This window comes from Impatiens glandulifera, chromosome 6 (genome assembly GCF_907164915.1).
Source record: "Impatiens glandulifera chromosome 6, dImpGla2.1, whole genome shotgun sequence".
NCBI lineage: Eukaryota > Viridiplantae > Streptophyta > Magnoliopsida > Ericales > Balsaminaceae > Impatiens > Impatiens glandulifera.
In genome coordinates, this window is record NC_061867.1 from 24,334,720 (window position 1) to 24,352,812 (window position 18,093).

The 18,093-nt window shown below is 29.4% G+C and overlaps 2 protein-coding genes across 2 annotated transcripts; one reads left to right on the forward strand and one right to left on the reverse strand.

Moving 5' to 3' along the window:
- The first annotated feature begins 818 nt into the window (after positions 1 to 818).
- On the forward strand, positions 819 to 2,325 carry LOC124943393 (polygalacturonase-like). The gene is made up of 4 exons (XM_047483903.1): positions 819 to 1,250; positions 1,394 to 1,683; positions 1,773 to 2,001; positions 2,101 to 2,325. The coding sequence occupies exons 1-4, from the start codon at positions 819 to 821 to the stop codon at positions 2,323 to 2,325; spliced, it is 1,176 nt and encodes a 391-aa protein (XP_047339859.1).
- Positions 2,326 to 5,617: 3,292 nt separating this feature from the next.
- Positions 5,618 to 6,100, reverse strand: LOC124943394 (uncharacterized mitochondrial protein AtMg00810-like). The gene has a single exon (XM_047483904.1). It carries the CDS (start codon positions 6,098 to 6,100, stop codon positions 5,618 to 5,620), a length of 483 nt encoding a protein of 160 aa, XP_047339860.1.
- Between the last annotated feature and the right edge of the window lie 11,993 nt (positions 6,101 to 18,093).

Below are 18,093 nucleotides of genomic sequence, written 5' to 3' on the forward strand. Positions count from 1 at the left end.
TTTTTTAGTTTTACATAAAAATTAACTTATAGGAATTGCATATGAGGCGGTAAGATTCATAATTAAACATTTAACCAATTAATTTCAAAATAATTCTTTTTATAACTTTTAATACTACATTAACATATATTTAAAAAAAATGATTATTTTAAACTCATTCTCAGGATTGTCCTTTAAGCTAGAGGGCAAAATGTACTTTTAGCCAAACATATAATGACATACCAATATAATAACAAGTTTGAGGGTCAAATAATTTCCCACTTTTCAAGCAAAATTTATTATAATTAGATTTAGAAGAACATGTATAATTAATAAGAATATGAACATTCTTCAATGATATTCAGAATAAGAGCATTATCCCCACTTATCAATGAGCCCTCACATGGTTCCAATTTGACCTAATTGTTTAATATTATCAGAAATTCACGTACCCACCAACCACAATCATATATACATTGCTATTAAACTATTTGACCTTAACTACATTTCTAATATAATTCTCAAGTTGACTCAAACAAAACTTATTTTTTTATTTTTTGATCACATGCAAAACCAAATGATTACAGTAAGACTTCATGACATTTGTTCACAATTTTAATGAAATACCGAGAAATCATCGAGAGTCTAAAGAGTAACAAAAAGAACACAAAATGAGTACGTTTGTTAACACCTCATTATGCACTTTAATTCATAAACAAACACCCAAAAATTAGTTGACAATTCTCATAATGCATTTTTACTTATAAATACCCACCAAACCTTAAACCTCTCCATATCCTTATCTCTTTCCTTAACATACACACACAAAAACAATGGTGATGTCTTCTTGTCTTGTTTTCACACTTATCTTAAACTCTCTAATTGCAGCAGCAACAGCAGCCACATACAATGTGGTTACCTTCGGAGCCAAGGCTAACGGTAAGACCGATTCGACCAAAGCATTTCTGAGTACATGGGCTTCGGCTTGTGCCTCATCTGGAAAAGCTACAATCTATGTGCCATCTGGAAGATACTTGATCGGATCAACCGCCGTATTTAGTGGCCTAAACTGCAAATTCAGTGCGATCACAATTCGCATCGATGGAACCCTCGTGGCCCCATCAGATTATCGGATTCTGGGAAGTTCGGTAAATTGGATCATGTTTCAAAGGGTCAATGGAATCTCTATCAATGGTGGCATACTTGATGGCCAAGGCACCAGCTTATGGGCTTGCAAAGCTTCCAAGAAGGGCTGCCCTAAGGGATTTACGGTGTGTATTCATGTTCTTAAAATTGCATTTTATTAATATATGTCTTATTAAATTAACTTACAAAATATTATCTCATATAAATCAAAATTGGGTTAGAATTCAAAATTTAATATATAATTTTTGTGGCGGGTAATAAAATGCAGTCTTTAAAGATCAGCAATTCGAACAATGTCATTGTAAGTGGATTAAGATCGTTAAACAGCCAAATGTTTCACATCGCGATAAATGGATGCAACAATGTCAAATTGCAAAATTTGAAGATATCGGCTCCTAGTGCAAGTCCAAATACCGATGGCATCCACATATCGCAATCCTCTGTTGTCACAATCACCAATTCTGTTATTGGAACCGGTGATGACTGCATCTCTATTGGCCCCGGCTCCACCAATTTATGGATCCAAAACATTGTTTGCGGGCCTGGACATGGTATCAGGTAAAAACATTGTAATTATCTTCAATTCATTCTCAAAACTATTTTCTCCTCTTTTTTCTTTACATGAAATCCACTATTGTGTGATGCAGTATTGGAAGCCTAGGGCAAACCTTACAAGAGGCTGGAGTACAAAACGTGACGGTAACAAGTACGACATTTACAGGAACAGAAAACGGGGTGCGAATAAAGACTTTCGCTAAGCCAAGTAATGGATTTGTTAAGAATGTTCTCTTCCAACATGTTACTATGGTCAATGTCAAAAACCCTATAATCATTGATCAACATTATTGCCCGGGCGGAAACGGTTGTTCAAATCAGGTATAATGCTACATCAATTGATTTGTTTGTTTTTCTTGATTAATTAAATAGCAAGCACACCAATGCTTACTAAAGAACGTCGATAAATCCATCTTATAGGAGTCAGGAGTGAAAATCAACGGAATAACTTACCTAGACATTCATGGAACATCAACCAAACAAGTGGGAGTGAAATTCGACTGCAGTAAGACAAATCCATGTAGTGGATTAAGGTTGAATAACATCAATTTATTGGTCGGAAATAGTAAAGTGGTACCACAAGTATCATGCTCCAATGCTAAAATCACTACTTCCGGTGTAACAGTCCCTGTCAGCTGCTCGTAGTTTAATGATCATAACATTAAATTCATAGTTTTATTAGCCATTTAAGTTATTTGAATTAGTGGCTATATAAAGCATTAGTAAATGTTACCATGTAAATATTTATAGATATATCTTATCAAATGCATATTTTATATTTGGGAGATATTGTGATTTGGTAAGATTAAGACTTATATAAATGAGGATAAATTAAGCCATTAATGTATTAGTGTTCAATATATAGTGGCTAACTAATGTGGTTTAAACTGTTGATAAAGATTTACAAGCTCAAAACAATACTAAAAAAATGTAGATGATATTATCAATATTAAAAATAAATTATATCTTTAAAGTCCACCCTGATATATAGCTTCATAACAATTAGTGGATGACTCCAAATAAATACCATGGCTATATCATATTGACTTTATATATCAATAATTTGAAACATGTATTAAGAAACTGAAACAATATATATACATATTAAAATATTTATTTCTTTATTATATTTTAAAATATAATGATAATTAATTATATAAATAGTGATATTATTATTATTATTATATACTAATACAACTTATATATATATATATATATAATTTATTTGTATTTTATTAAAATAATAATCATTTATATTTTATTTTATACAAACAATATTTTCTAATAATACATAAATTTTAATTAATATATAAATAAAATTTATTTATATAAGTTAAAGTATAAAAAATTATATATAAAATAATGTAGATTATATTATAGTATTATTTATTTTAAAACTATATTTATATATTTATATGATAATTATATATTATTTTTTTTTATTAATTTTAGTATAATTAATAATACAAATTAATTATAAGATAAAAATTAAAATAATAATTTATATAAATATAAGAGTAAAATAATTTTATATTTATTTATTTTAAATTAATATTAAACCATTTAAAGAATTTAAAATATAAATATAAATTAATATTCCAAATAAGTTAAAACAGTTATATATATGGTTTAGTTATTTAAATAAATAAATTTAAATATAATTTATTTTTTCAAAACGGCTTATAAGCATTAATATTTTATAATCGTCTTCTTAAGTGTCTACTTAATAATCGACTTTTGGAAACAATTTTGTGTTTTTATTCTTATTTTAATATTTTATTTTTTTTTCTATATTTTCACCCATTATACTGAAATACACTAAATTAGACTTTCATATATATATTTTATTTATATAGTCAGTTTTCACTTATTTAAAAACCAATTAATGTATTTTTTCAAATTTTCTTAATCAAAATTTTCTTTAACTATATAATTTTAAATGTATATATTGTTTTAATATCAGTATTTTATTATTTTTTAGATTTCTTATATTTATTTTATTTTAGTAAGCATATTCGTAAAACAGTTCGATTAATATATTCACTTGTTACCCGTAACAGTGTAATACCTATAGTTTTCTGTCTAAGATTTTCTTTTTCTTTTGAATACGCCATTGCTTTAATGACAAGTTTATTTATTTTCTAAATTTCATGACATAATCATTATGATATAAATATATTTAAATCAGCCAATAAGTATTAATTAAGAGTAGAGTAGATTTGAGAGTATTTTATACTTAAATGATTTTTATTTAATTTTACATAAATCATCTTAAAAATAAAGAATATAGTCAATATAAATTTTCAGTTCATTTTTCAATTGGAATGAATTTCATTTCATTTATAGACTTTCATGTGAACCATCAATCAAGCATGTGAGTGAATATTACGCCCATGTTTTCCGAGAGACACTTCAATGTCTTTCTTGATTTACTTTAGATGTTTGACTCACTAGCTCGATTAAATGTTAAGATTCTTCTTTCACAAGAATCGTTCTAGAGTCTGAGTTTTAGTCACTACCCTCAGAATCTTGAGTCATAGAAATTAACAACATGACTTAATTCGAAACAAACTATTGACATTCAAAAACACGACTTTACAATAAAAAAATAATGAGAGGACATAAAACCTGAACTTGCTTGGTTACTTGATTAATTGCATATGTTGGGAACATTAGACTTGTTTGAAGGGAATGTGAGAGTGTGTGATGTCACCAATGAACCTATTGATTATATGTTAAGATGTGTCAACAAGACTTGGTGATCAATCATAGAGATGGTACAAGAGGAATACCTAGGAAACCTCACGATCGATATACACTTCTATTTGTGAGTCTTATTTTTAAAAAGGGTTCATGCAGTGAAATTATAAAATGAGTTACTACTTTCTTGCTAGGGTGGCTATGCCTCCCTTAGTCGTTTGGAATTTCACTTTTACCTTTGAAAGCCTTAACACAAAAATCTAATTACTATCCTAAGTCTTATTCCTAATGTAACAAAATCTTTTAGAAGTAAAATATGTGCATACAATATAAGTAAATACGTGTATACATTATATATAAATTGGCACCCAAGAATAAGTTTTGGATTTTCGAAAGAAAAAAATGTTTGCTTGTTTTATATTTGTCATTTAGGTTAGGCTACGTCCGAGAATTATAGACCTCATTCACGCAGTTCATGAAAAACTAACTAGAAGGTGAAAACCCGTACGAAAGGCCTTGCTACTTCTAGTTGAAGTTTTACATAAGACAAAGCCAATTATGTAAGATGCAATAGTAAACTAGAAAGGCATGTTGATAACAGGATGGTAAAATATATATTTCTTATTATCTCAAATAGATTTTTACAACTCTTTATAGGAAAGCATAGACACTTCATATACTTGACTCTTCAAATGATAAAACAAAATTATTTTGTATATTAAATAGCTCCCACTCAAATCTCTTGGTTATCCCACTCATCCCTAGTTATTACTCTATTAAACATAAAAAAAAAAACAAATAACATATTAATTTAAGTTTATTCAACAAATTTCCCCCTTAAACTTAAATATTCTTCCCATCTCTCATTCCAATCAGCCTTTTATAACTCTCCAACAGTGTGGTCGGTAATGGCTTGGTGAATATGTCAGCGGCTTGAGCTTGACTTTCAACATGCTCTAACTCAATCTTTCCTTCTTTGACTTGTTCTCGAATGAAATGAAATCGTACGTCAATGTGCTTGCTCCTTCTGTGATTAACTGTATTCTTTGCAACTCGATTGCCGACTTGTTATCAACTCGAATCACAGTCCCTTCATCTCGGATCACTCCCAAATTCCTTAGTAAATACTTTTCCGGTCATCAACTTCACCACACCAATCACTATCAGAGTAACCCATTAATCGGTAGTTATCTGATTTTGAATAGAAAATACCAAGTGAAAGAGTTACTCGAACATATCAATGAATTATCTTCAAGTCCTTCCAATGTGTATAGCTTGGATCCTCCATGAATCTGCTTGTTATCCCAACACTCAACATTAGGTCGGGTCTCGTGCTTGTAAGATACATTAGACTTCCGACTAAGCTTCGATATCTCCCAGCATCAGCTCGTTCTCCTCCATCAAACTTTGAGACTTTAGTGCCTGGTTCCATTGGAAGTGAAACTGGGTTGCAGTCCTCCATTTTAAACTTCTTGAAAATTTCAAGCGCATACCTCTCTTGGGATATACAAATCCCTACATACGACTGCTTCACATCTAGGCCAAGAAAATATTTCATCAAACCTAAGTCTGTCATCTCGAACTCCTTCTTCATTATCTCCTTCAACTCCTCAATCAGTTTTGTGTTGCTTCCGGTGAATATGAGGTCGTCGACATAGAGAACGACTACCATCATATCATTTTCTGATTTCTTTGTGTACAAGGCTCCTCGTACGGACATTGCTGGTACCCATTTTTCTTGAAATACTGGTCAATTCACTCATTCCAAGCACGAGGAGCCTACTTCAGCCCATAAAGGGCTTTTCTCAATCTCAGCACCTTCTTCTCATCACCTCTCTTCATATACCCAAGTGGTTGCTCGATGTACACCTCCTCCTTCAACACTCCATTTATAAAGGCTGATTTCATATCCATCTGTAGAATCGGCCATTGGTTATGAGCAACTAACGAAATTAGAAGTCGGATTGACTCCATTCTCGTGACAGGAGTAAAGACTTCATTATAATCGATTCCCTCCTTTTGTCTATAGTCCTTCACCACAAGTCGAGCCTTATAACGCTCAACCTCTCCTTCGACATTCATCTTTTTTTTGTACACCTAATTTACTCCAATGGGTCGAGTTCCTTCAGGAAGGTTGGTTAGCTCCCAGTTTTTATTGTGTTCAATTGCCTCAATTTCTTCATCCATAGCCGATCTCCATTTCTCGTCTTGTACGGCTTTCTCAAAATTCAAATCTTCTGAGTCGGCGAGGAGACATACAATGTGGACTTCATTTGTAGTGTCATATATCTCTCGTAGACTTCTCATTCTGGGTAGTAGAGGCTCAGATTCATCTTCTGAAAGCTCAGTGGTTGTTGATATCGGAGGCATAACAACCTCTCAAACTTGTTTCTTCCTCAATCGGGTTACTTCAGTTCCATGTCATTGATTCCTCTACGTGAACATCTCGACTCACCACCAATTTCTTATTAATAGGATCAAACAATTTACATGCCTTAGATTTTTCATCATACCCTATAAATATTTACTTCTTGCTCTGATCTTCTAACTTTGTCCTGTGCTGACTTGGTACTTGCCCATAGGCCACACTACCGAATACCTTGAGATGAAAGTTACTCGGCTTCATACCACTCCAAATCTCTTGAGGAGTCTTCTTTCCTATCTTTGCATGTGGACATATATTTTGCACATAGACTGCGCATTGCACTGCCTCTACCCCAAACTGTTTGAGCATATTCTTTCCCTTCAACATAGATCGAACCATATTGAGAATAGTTCGGTTCTTTCGTTATGCTACACCGTTTTGCTGCGGAGAATATGGAGCAGTCAAGAAACGCTTGATTCCATGTTCCTCGCAGTATTTGTTGAACTCGTTAGAAGTGAACTCACATCCTCTGTCAGATCGGACTTCTTTGATAATTTTGTTTGTTTCTTTCTCCACCATCACTTTAAATTTCTTGAAATTTTCAAACACTTCTAACTTCTCCTTCAGAAAATAAACCCACATTTTTCTCGAAAAATCATCAATTAAAGAAAGGAAGTATCTCTTACCACTAAATGATTTTGGAGTTATTGGCCCACATAAATCAGTGTGAATCAGTCCACTAGTAAAAAAGTAATATTTAAAGGCAGTTTTAACCGCCGTTAAAAGATAATTTTTCATAGTTAAAACCTATTAATTGTGGTTTAAATACCGTAGTCAACCGCCGTTAAAAGTTCCGCCGTTAAAAACATAATAATCAATAAGGGCGAGAAAAATATCGTAGTTAATAGTCTACAACGTCAGTTTAATAAACCGCAGTTAATAGCCTCTAACTGCGGTTTTAAAAACCGTAGTTAAAGATATGTTTGTCAATAAGGGCGGTAAACTTACCGTAGTTAATAGTCTCCAACTCCGGTAAGTTTACCGCCCTTATTAAGTAACATTGTTTTAACGACGGAACTTATAACTACGGTTGACTACGGTAAAATTACCATAGTAAATAGTTTTTAACTGTAGTTTTATAAACCATAGTTAAAGACTATTAACTACGATAAATTTACCGCTCTTAGTTAATAGTCTATAACTGCGGTTTATAAAACCGTAGTTAAAGACAATTAACTGCAGTATTTATACCGTCTTTATTGATTAATAATTTTAACAGAAAAACTTTTAAACTTTTAGTTGTCGTAATTAGTGCAATAATCTAGAAAATAAACATTAAAACTTATAATTTTGAAAAACAAATAAAATCATTCAACAAAATATTTATACTATATAAATAACACAAAATAATTTATATGACTGGGAAAATATAATTACATCAAAATATTATTACAATAAAATTTTATTATATTTAAATATAAAATAATAAAAGATGTTTATTAACGTAACTAATCAAATAAATTATTATTCCCAAACTTTATAACAATTTATCTTTTTTTGGTTGGGTGAATAGCTGCTCAACTCTTCAAAATCAACCTTCTCAAATATTTAACTCTTCAAAATCAATCTTCTCAAATCTTTAAAACCTGTAAAACATTCAAATAAAATTTTATAAATTAATAACGAATTATAATTTAACAGTTATAACTAGTTTAAATAAGTTTTATAAAAAACTAACCATTCAATCTCTATATAAACATAATATTTTAATAAATTTAATCATTCCATAAACATACTCGATATAAATAATTTTACAACCAAATAATATCAAATTATTATAATTTCACAACCAAATAATATCAAATTTCTAATAATGAGCATAAATTTTTAAGTTTATACACATTCTAAATATTAAGAACATTACATCATAAAATAAACATCATTTTAAACTTCAAAATAAATTATTATTTTATACAAAAAATCTCAATATATCTTCTCATTATGTGATTCATGATAAAAGAACATTCATTTATTTTACTTAAATTATTATATTAATAAAAAAGTTAAAGAATCATCATAAAAGAAATTATACCTTATTGATTTGGAGTTCTTGAACCTTGACAATTTGATATAACATCTTTGTCATCTCACGTATTTCAAATTGAGTATATATAATCCCAATTTGAATCAATATTTTTTTCAAATTGAGTATATATAACCATGTAATCTAATCTTTCAAAATATGCAAGTATGAGAGGTTTGAAAATAAGCCTCTAGAAGGATGTGAGGGGAGATGAGGAAGTTACTGTGAGTAATGGAATGAGGAGGGTGAAGAAGTAATAGAATGATGAGGTTAGAGAGGTAAGATGACGATGTAATTGGAAGGTGAGGGAGATAAGATAAATAAGTAATGGAGAATGTGAAAGTAAAGAGAGAGGAAACCTCTTTATCTTTATCTAACTTTAACAATAAAAATAAATAATTATAAATTTATATTGTTTGATTTGTTTTAATTAAATTAATAAAAAAAAATATATTTAACTTTTTTTTTTTGACTAAATATAAAAAATTAATCGATATAATTTTATTTTATCACATATAACTGTACATTTGAAATATATAATTAAAATTTTGATTATATATATATAATTTTAATTTTATGTCACAAATTTATTAATAATTATCTAATAATTAATTTTTTCTAATTAAGATTTATATATACAATAAATAAATATATATATATATATATATATATATTTATAAATATTTTTTTGATGTGTTCGTCAAATTTATTAATAATTATTCATTCACTTTTTTAATATATTATTTCTTTAACTCACACTTCATTATATATACAAATATATTTTATTTTATTATACATATTATTTAACTTTAAACAAATTAGTTATATCTTTAATGAGTAGACTAATTTATTTAATAATTAATTAAAAAATTAGTTAATATTAAAAAGATTAATGAATACACTAATTCATTATTAATTAATTAAAAAAATTAGTTCATATTAAAATATTACATTTTCTAGGTGATATTTATATATAACACATTTTTTAAAAATGATCATGATTAATTTTTAAATTCTTTATTACTTATAAAAATCTTTACCATTTTGTTTAAACCTTTATAATTTTGTATTCAAGTTTTAATTTATATGATGCAAATAAAAAAGTTATTATTTATATATTAATTATATTCTAAAAATATGTAAATTATGAAATTAAAATTAATAATTGAATTTTATAAAATTATATATATATATATATATATATATATATATATATATATATATATATTAGATTAGATCAATATATTTATTACAATAATAATTAGTTTTTTATTACTTTCAATAAATTAATAAATTGTACTATATTTAATTTTTTTAATTTAATATTAAAATTTAGAAATATAATTTTATTTTATCCATGTATAACTATAATTTTTATAAAATAATATATAATATTAAAATTGATATAGTTACAAATTTTATATACATTTACAAATCTAAAAATAAATTTCTAACTTCAAGCATTAGATATTAGGACTTTTAATTGTTTTTATAAATCATACATGATAAAAGAATTATAAATACATTATCGAGTTATAATTTAAAATTTTATAAATCTAGTTAACTTTAAATTATTAAATTCATATTCTTATTTTTATAAAATATTAAATATTAATATTTGTCCAATTTAGGAATGATCGTGTATTATATTTAAGTATGAACATATTATATTTGTTAATTTAGATAGACTCTTTATATGAGTGTATCAATTATTAAGTTGAGTTAGTTTGATATATTTTTATAGAAAAAGTTTATAAATAATACTAAAAAAAGATTATTTTAATTAAAATTCCATACTAAATAAATATGTCAATAATAAAATAGTAGTTTAATAAATAACTAATTAATTTATAAAAATAAGTTCATAAAAAATCTAGATTTACTTAGTTAGTTGATTGAGGTTAAAATTTATTTTTAACTTACTTTTATAAAATTATTTATATTTTATACTTCAAAAGTAGATTTATTTCTAAAAAGAATAAAAAAAAAAATTACCACTTTAATATATAAGTTTTATTATATTACTATTTTATATTCATTTATTAGATATATAATTATCAATAATATAAAGAATTGTTTTTTATCATAATTTTTTCTCATAATTAAATACAAAAATAATTTTTTAACTCATAATAATTAAAAGACTAATTCATCACTAATTAATTTATAAAATAAAATTTTAATTAATAATAAAAGTCTTATTTATAAGTTAATATTTATATATAACACATATCCTATAAACTAAGTGATTTGTTACATTAATAACAACTATACAAATATTTTATTTTATTATTATTAAAAATTATATTATTATAATTGTAAATAATTTATTTACTTAATATATATATATATATATATATATATATATATATATATATATATATATATATATATATATATAATATTAATAACAATATTCATATATTTTAATTGAAAATAATCTCTTTATAATTGTTGTGTAAACAATTATAATACATAATTTTGTATACACTATTACATTTTCAATTTATTTTTCAATTAAATTATAAAATAATTAAAATTAAGAATTTAAAAACTATTAACATTCTAAAATCTTGTATATTATAAGTTAAAATTTATTTTCAACTACTTTTATATATAAATTTTTATTATATAATATATAAAATTTATTTTATTTAGTTTTACTGTTATTATTATATATAATCATTTTTAATATATATTTTTTCAATAATTTAATATTTTAATTAGAAAATATTTATTTATTTTATAACAATAATTTTATTAATTATTATTTTCTATATTTAGTTATATTATAAAGAATATATATATTTTATTTTATATATAAATTTTATTTTAAGTTTATTTTATTACAGTAATTAATAATGTTTCAATTAAATAAATATGATTTACCATTTATATTATAATTAAAATTTTATATTTTAATTAAAATTAAATAATAACTGTACAGTAATTTATAATAATAAATAATATTATTTATAATATAAATAAATATATAATTATAATAATAATTAAAATTAAAATTTTATTGTGGGTCCAAAATTAAAATAAATATAATAGTTGTACATTTTATCAAAAACATATTAAATATACAAAAATATATAACTAGATCATTGCTTTTAAAACATGAAAAAATATCTATGGTAGTAAGTATTGATTGAGGTAATTTTAGTGATTTTGAAGTCTCATTTAATAGTATTTGTGATATATTATGTATGCTATTTCTATAATGAAAATTTTTGATAAATATTTTAAAAAGAGAAGATATTATAAAGATAAACATAAGAATAACAATAAATAAATTTAAGAGTATTAAAATGTAACCTCAAAAATGAATTTTATGTTATGGTTAGATTTATGATAAAATAAAATAAAAAAATATTAGAAATAGAAAAACAACTACAATATAAGCATGCAATATAGTTAGGGTTAGTGATATAAATTAGCTATAATAAATACAATAAAGATGTTGAATTAGATAGAAAATAAGACTAGTAATATTAAGGATAAAAAAATAATAAAATCGTTTACAAATTAAAGAGAGAAAAAATTAAGATATTATTATATTAGATATAATATGGACAGGAAAAAAAGTTAATATATAATTATATTATATATAATATAAAGAGAGAAATAAATAAAATATTATTATATAATATGAGAGAGAAAAAACGTACATAATTATTATATATATAATATAAAGAAAAAAATTAACTGTATTATAAGGAAATAAATATAAAAGAATATATTATTATACGGTAAAATAGATAATAATATTATATATACTAAAAATTAAAAATTTGGGGCCCGAAGAATGTTGGGCGATGTAATTGTCCGAGCCTACAAACATCACTAATATATAACTTATACTACCCTATATTATTTATATTTAATTATAATTTATATTTTTATACCCCTTATATTCTATATAATTTGTACAACGTATCAAAACCTATATTATTTATACTTAATTATAATTTATATTTTTATAAACCTTATAATTTATATAATTTGTACCACGTATCAAAGTACTCTTAATTACGATTTTATATATAATAGTTAAAATAATGTGTGTTTTATATAAATATTGAACAGTAAATCATTTATATGTTTGATTAAGCACAAATAATATGTTTATATATATATATATATATATATATATTCTAAATATATTTTATTTGGAAGGTTATTTTAAAGTATGATTTTAGAATAATTATTAGTAAATAAATTATATATACATAAAGTATCTCTAAATTTTATGATTTTAGTATATTTACTTAATTCATATTTATATATAATATATATTCTAAAAAATTAAAACTTACCATTACAATTATAAAAAATAAAATTTAACAACTCTATAACAAATTCTTTATTCAAGATATAACTCAATTATATTAGTTTTATATTTATATAATCATTAAAATAATTTAATCACACTAATAAATAACTTATATACATTTTTAATAATATAACATATGTTAGGATCGGGGTCGCCCTTGGAGGACCGGGGTTTCGGTTTTGGAAGGGTGACCGCTTAAAACACAACACACGCTCTGATTGGTGATAGTCCGGTTAGAGACTACAACCGTTCTCAACACTACGTAAACTGTCACAGACTCTTGAACCGGGTTCAAGGGCGGAAATGTCTATTTCAGTTTGAAGCAACACACAAGATTTGGATGATATTTATAAGGGATCGGTTAGACAAGATAGATGAACCGGTTTAGTTAAGGACAAGGATTATGTTTCGGTTTGATTTGAGGTGAGTAATAGTTTAGTTTAGAGTAAGTGAGCCGAAAGTAAAGAAAATAACACGAGATATTATTTTTTATGGATGTTCGGAGCAAACTCTCCTACGTCACCCCTTCTTCTCAGATTATGAGAAGGATTTCCACTAACTTGAATGTTACAACACTCACACAATGCCGGTCGAGCCTAACTCGCTACTCGCCGGTGACACCACTTCACTCTTGATGTAATACAATAACACATTACAATAATGCTTTCGGTAAATGCAATAACAATTTAGGATCGCGCGTGAGATTTCTTTCTCTCTCTTAAGATATTTCAGAACCGTAATAAATGAAGTCGCTTCGTCTTCCTTTTATAGTGAATCAAATCCCAACGGTCATCTTCTTATCTCTCCGTAGGATTGGTCAGTTTTAAACCACGCCGGTTCATAGATGTTGCGTGCACGTTTCATCTTTCTGACACTTGACAAGCATGCATATACCGGTTAGGTGTTGATGACGTAGCCGGCTTACAGTTCTAGACACGTTTCAAACATGCACCTTCCGGTTGTCTGATTCGGATCTTCGGATAAGTAGATCATCATTGTTTTTATTGCTTACTTCTGATCCGGATCTTATCTTCTTGTATTTTCCCAAGAAACATCAATTTCGTCATCTTGTAATTCAGAGTTTCCGGTTGATCTTTTCGTAATATGGTTCGGCTGAAGTTTGAACTTTTCTTTGCTAACCGGTCTGTTTGAAATGTTGAAACCGGTTCCTCTTGATCATGACTTGATCATCTGGAGCCGGATAGCTTTGATGTATTCTCCAGCCGGTTTATGCGATCTCTAGTCGGTTTATACGACTTGATCTGTTCCTGCACATAAGAGTTAATAGTAGTTTAGTTCTCTGGCTATTTAAAATTAACTTACTTAATTTTTCTAACAATTTCTCCCTTTTTGATTATTTAGAATAAATATTCAAAAATTGTAATGTGTGGCCAGTTTAAAAATTAACTTACTTAATTTTTCTAACAATTTCTCCCTTTTTGATTATTTAAAATAAATATTCAAAACTTGTAATGTGTGGCCGGTTTTGAAAAATATATTTAACAATTTCTCCATTTTTGATGCTTTTCAAAGAAAAAATTCAAAATAAGTTGATTTTTCGAAAGATGTTCAGTATATCAAAAGAAATTGACATATTAAAATAAAAACAACTGAGTTCTTAAACAAAACATTGATAAGTAGCATAAATAGGTTCATAAGGAGACAAGTTAAAGGTTGGATGACCCCCCCTTTTCCTTTTCCTCCATCTTGGCCTCCTCCTCTTCCCTCCATTCTCTTTCTCTTCTATCCGCGTCCATGCGTCATCCGGCAAAAACACTTGATGTACCGGGATTGCGTTGGTTAATTCGAAAGGCACCGCTCGCTGGTCTAGGTGGTCGGGATGATTGGGCAATTATTGGTCCATGGCTTGGTGATGCGGTTGATGACTCAATTTCTTTCTTCTTCCTCGGGTTGAGTTGTGCAACGTCCTCTTCTTCTTCTTCATCAAGAGGTTCCTCGAATTGACCCACCGGTTGAGAGCTTTTAACACCGCTTTGTTCCACCTGTTTCATCAAGCTCGCAATCTGCTTTCTTTTACCCTTCTTCCTTATTATCATTGAATGCAGAGCTTGTTCTGGCGTGGGTTCCGGATTATTGACTTCTTCGTCCTCAGCGATTTTTTTGGCCAACTTGTGATCATTTTCTAGAAGGAGTGCGGTTGCTTTCTTAACCGTTCCCTCGACGTTTCCTTTCTTAACCGTTCCCTGTCTTCCTCTTCGGCTTGAATTCTACGAGCTGTTTCGACATCTAAACGAATCTGCTCTTGAGTTCTAGCTGCTTGCAGCTTGGTCAGCTCCTCAATCTAAGTTGCCATAGCTTGCATCATTTCTAGAAGGAGTGCGGTTGCCACTTCAACTGACTTGTCAATTGTTGACTTGATGGATGTTTGAACTGTTTCAATAATTTCAGCGTGAATGGATGCCCGAACCGTTTCGACTAGATCGACTTGAATGGTTGCAATTTTGGCGTCCGTGGCTATGCTGTATTCGTTAAGGGAGGAGATGATTGTATCAATAACAACTTCTTTTATTTGCTCAAGTCCTGGATTCTGATTAGTCTGAGATGGAAATTTTCCCCGGTTATCCTCGTGTTCAGTTTCATGCGGCTGATGTCCCTCTTGCTGGTTTTCTGTCGATTTGGAAGATTCACCGATTGTGAAGATTGATCTTCTTTGAAACTGATCGGCATGTAAAAGAAGTTGTTTGTAGTTTTCTCTCCATTCTGCTTCTAGCCGGTTAACATTACCTGTGAGATCATCTCTTACCTTCTGAAACCGCTCGATCATTTTTAATTCTATAGGAGTTAGTTCTTCTCCATCCGCTTTCTTCAATGCGTCATCTACCGCCTTTAACTTGAAGTATTCTTCCATCGTCACAACTTTGGCGTATGCGGCTTGAATGACTTCAGTACCCGTAACTTTGAGAGCCTCCTACTCTAACTGCAAAAGTGTCGCCCAATATTCATTTCCATTAAATTCAGGTATCATGTCGGAAAGTTTTGTTTCACATCGTAGTCTAACTCATAGGTGATACGGGGCGACTGTTTCTTCAGCCTCCTTATTCATGTCTCGGATGAACTCTTGGAACATTTCTTCTTCCTCTTCTTCTGAAATAGGTACTTCAACATCGGGTATGATTTCAGATTGTTTGGGACCGGTTAGCAATTCACTTTCTCCTCGCACCAGAGAATCTTCGATCATAACTTCTTTTTCTTTGAAAACCTGAGATGGACCTTCAAGTGTGATAGATGGATTGGATGACCCATCTTGGGCCAGTTGCGAGTTTGATCCGGTTGGAACAGATTTGTCCCCAACCGAACCGGATGGTTCCCTTTCTTCGTTGTTTCCCTCCCGAGCCGGAGGGGTGATGATCTCGGAGTTGGTCGTTTCTTCGATCGGGTGAATTTCAGTCTGACCGGTTGCTCCTACCTGATCAGTGTTCTGGAGAAGACTTGTTACATCGTCTTCAGTTTCATGGTTAACATTTTGAACTACGTCCTCTATTACTTCTGAGGTTCTTAGTCCGACATCGGCTATTACATTGTCAAGGTTTTTGGTCGGAGATTTAAAGTTTTGATAATGAATACTAACCTTTTTAGCCGGAATCTCCTTTGACTTGGACAGCGTTTCTTGGCTCCCCGAGGATTCGGTTTACTTTGATGAAGGTGGTTCGGCCAAGTTTGGATGGACTGTGTTAAGCGGGATTGGCTGAAGTAGTTGATCAGTCGGTTTTGGTGATTGTTCCGAAGATCGGGTTTTCTCGGAATCTTCCGGTTTCTTGCTGCTTTTCTTCCCTGATTTCTTTACCCTTCTCTTTTTCTGAGGAGCCTCGGTTTGTTTAGCCTTTCCCTTTGGATCGGTTTGTTTGGAGCTCTCACCGACCGGTGCAGCCGGTCCGGCTTCCTTTGCTGATTTGTCCCTTATAGCTTTCGGTTTGGCCGGCTTAACCATTTTCTTGCTCATGTGTTCAGAAGTCAGAATGTTGCCGGATGAAAGTGGTTCACCTTCACCGATTTCGACGCGAAGAAACCGCAGAATCTTCCAAATCTGCATGGCATATGCTTGGACCCGACTATTTATTTTGACCACCATTTCGCAAAATTGTTCGAACAAAACGCATCCCCAATCAATCTTGTCACTGCGGACAATTTCCATCAGCATTTGTAACTTCAGCTTTGTCAAATTATCGAAATTTCCTTCTTTACCCTGAAGAGGTTTGGTTATGATGTCCACCAGCCATCTGAACTCTGGCTTGAGTTTGTTCTTCCGGCTGGAGTGAGACACCAGATCCGTGTCATCACTTGAAATGGCTAGCCGGACAGCGTTAGATTCCGCTTCCGATAAACTTGTTTTGAAGTCTTTCCCAGTATTCGGCAGACCGAGAGCTTCCAAAAAGATTTCTTCTGTTATGTTGACTGCCTTGCCGCACACGGTGGCGGAGACTGTTCTCTTCGTCAGGGCCGCCGTTCTTAGAAACACTTCAACTTTTGACGGATGGACAAAGAATGGACTAAATAGATAAGTTTCCAACCCAGAATCCCTCACGGATTGGAGCACTGTCTTGTGTTCTTCTGCAGCATGTTCTTCGATGTCGTTGAAATCGACCTGCAAGATATATTTGAAGAGTGTTTTATCTGATTCTATGGTGAAATAGTGTAACGAAGAAGATGAAGATCGCGAGAAGATTAGAATGCAGAAAGCTGTGTGAATTTTTAGAGAGAGAAAGCTTGAGCGGTTTTGAACGGTTAAGAAGTTAAACCGTCACTTCATTCCTTGTTTTGGCGCCAATTTTCCCTCCAAAAGTTACTGCAGTAACTTTCGGCGTTAATTGCGGAGATTAACTGTGAGCGGTAAGATTTGGGCGGTAAATTGTGGGCGGTAAACCGTGAGCAGTAAACTTTGAATTTTCAGATGTGTTTTGAGATTTA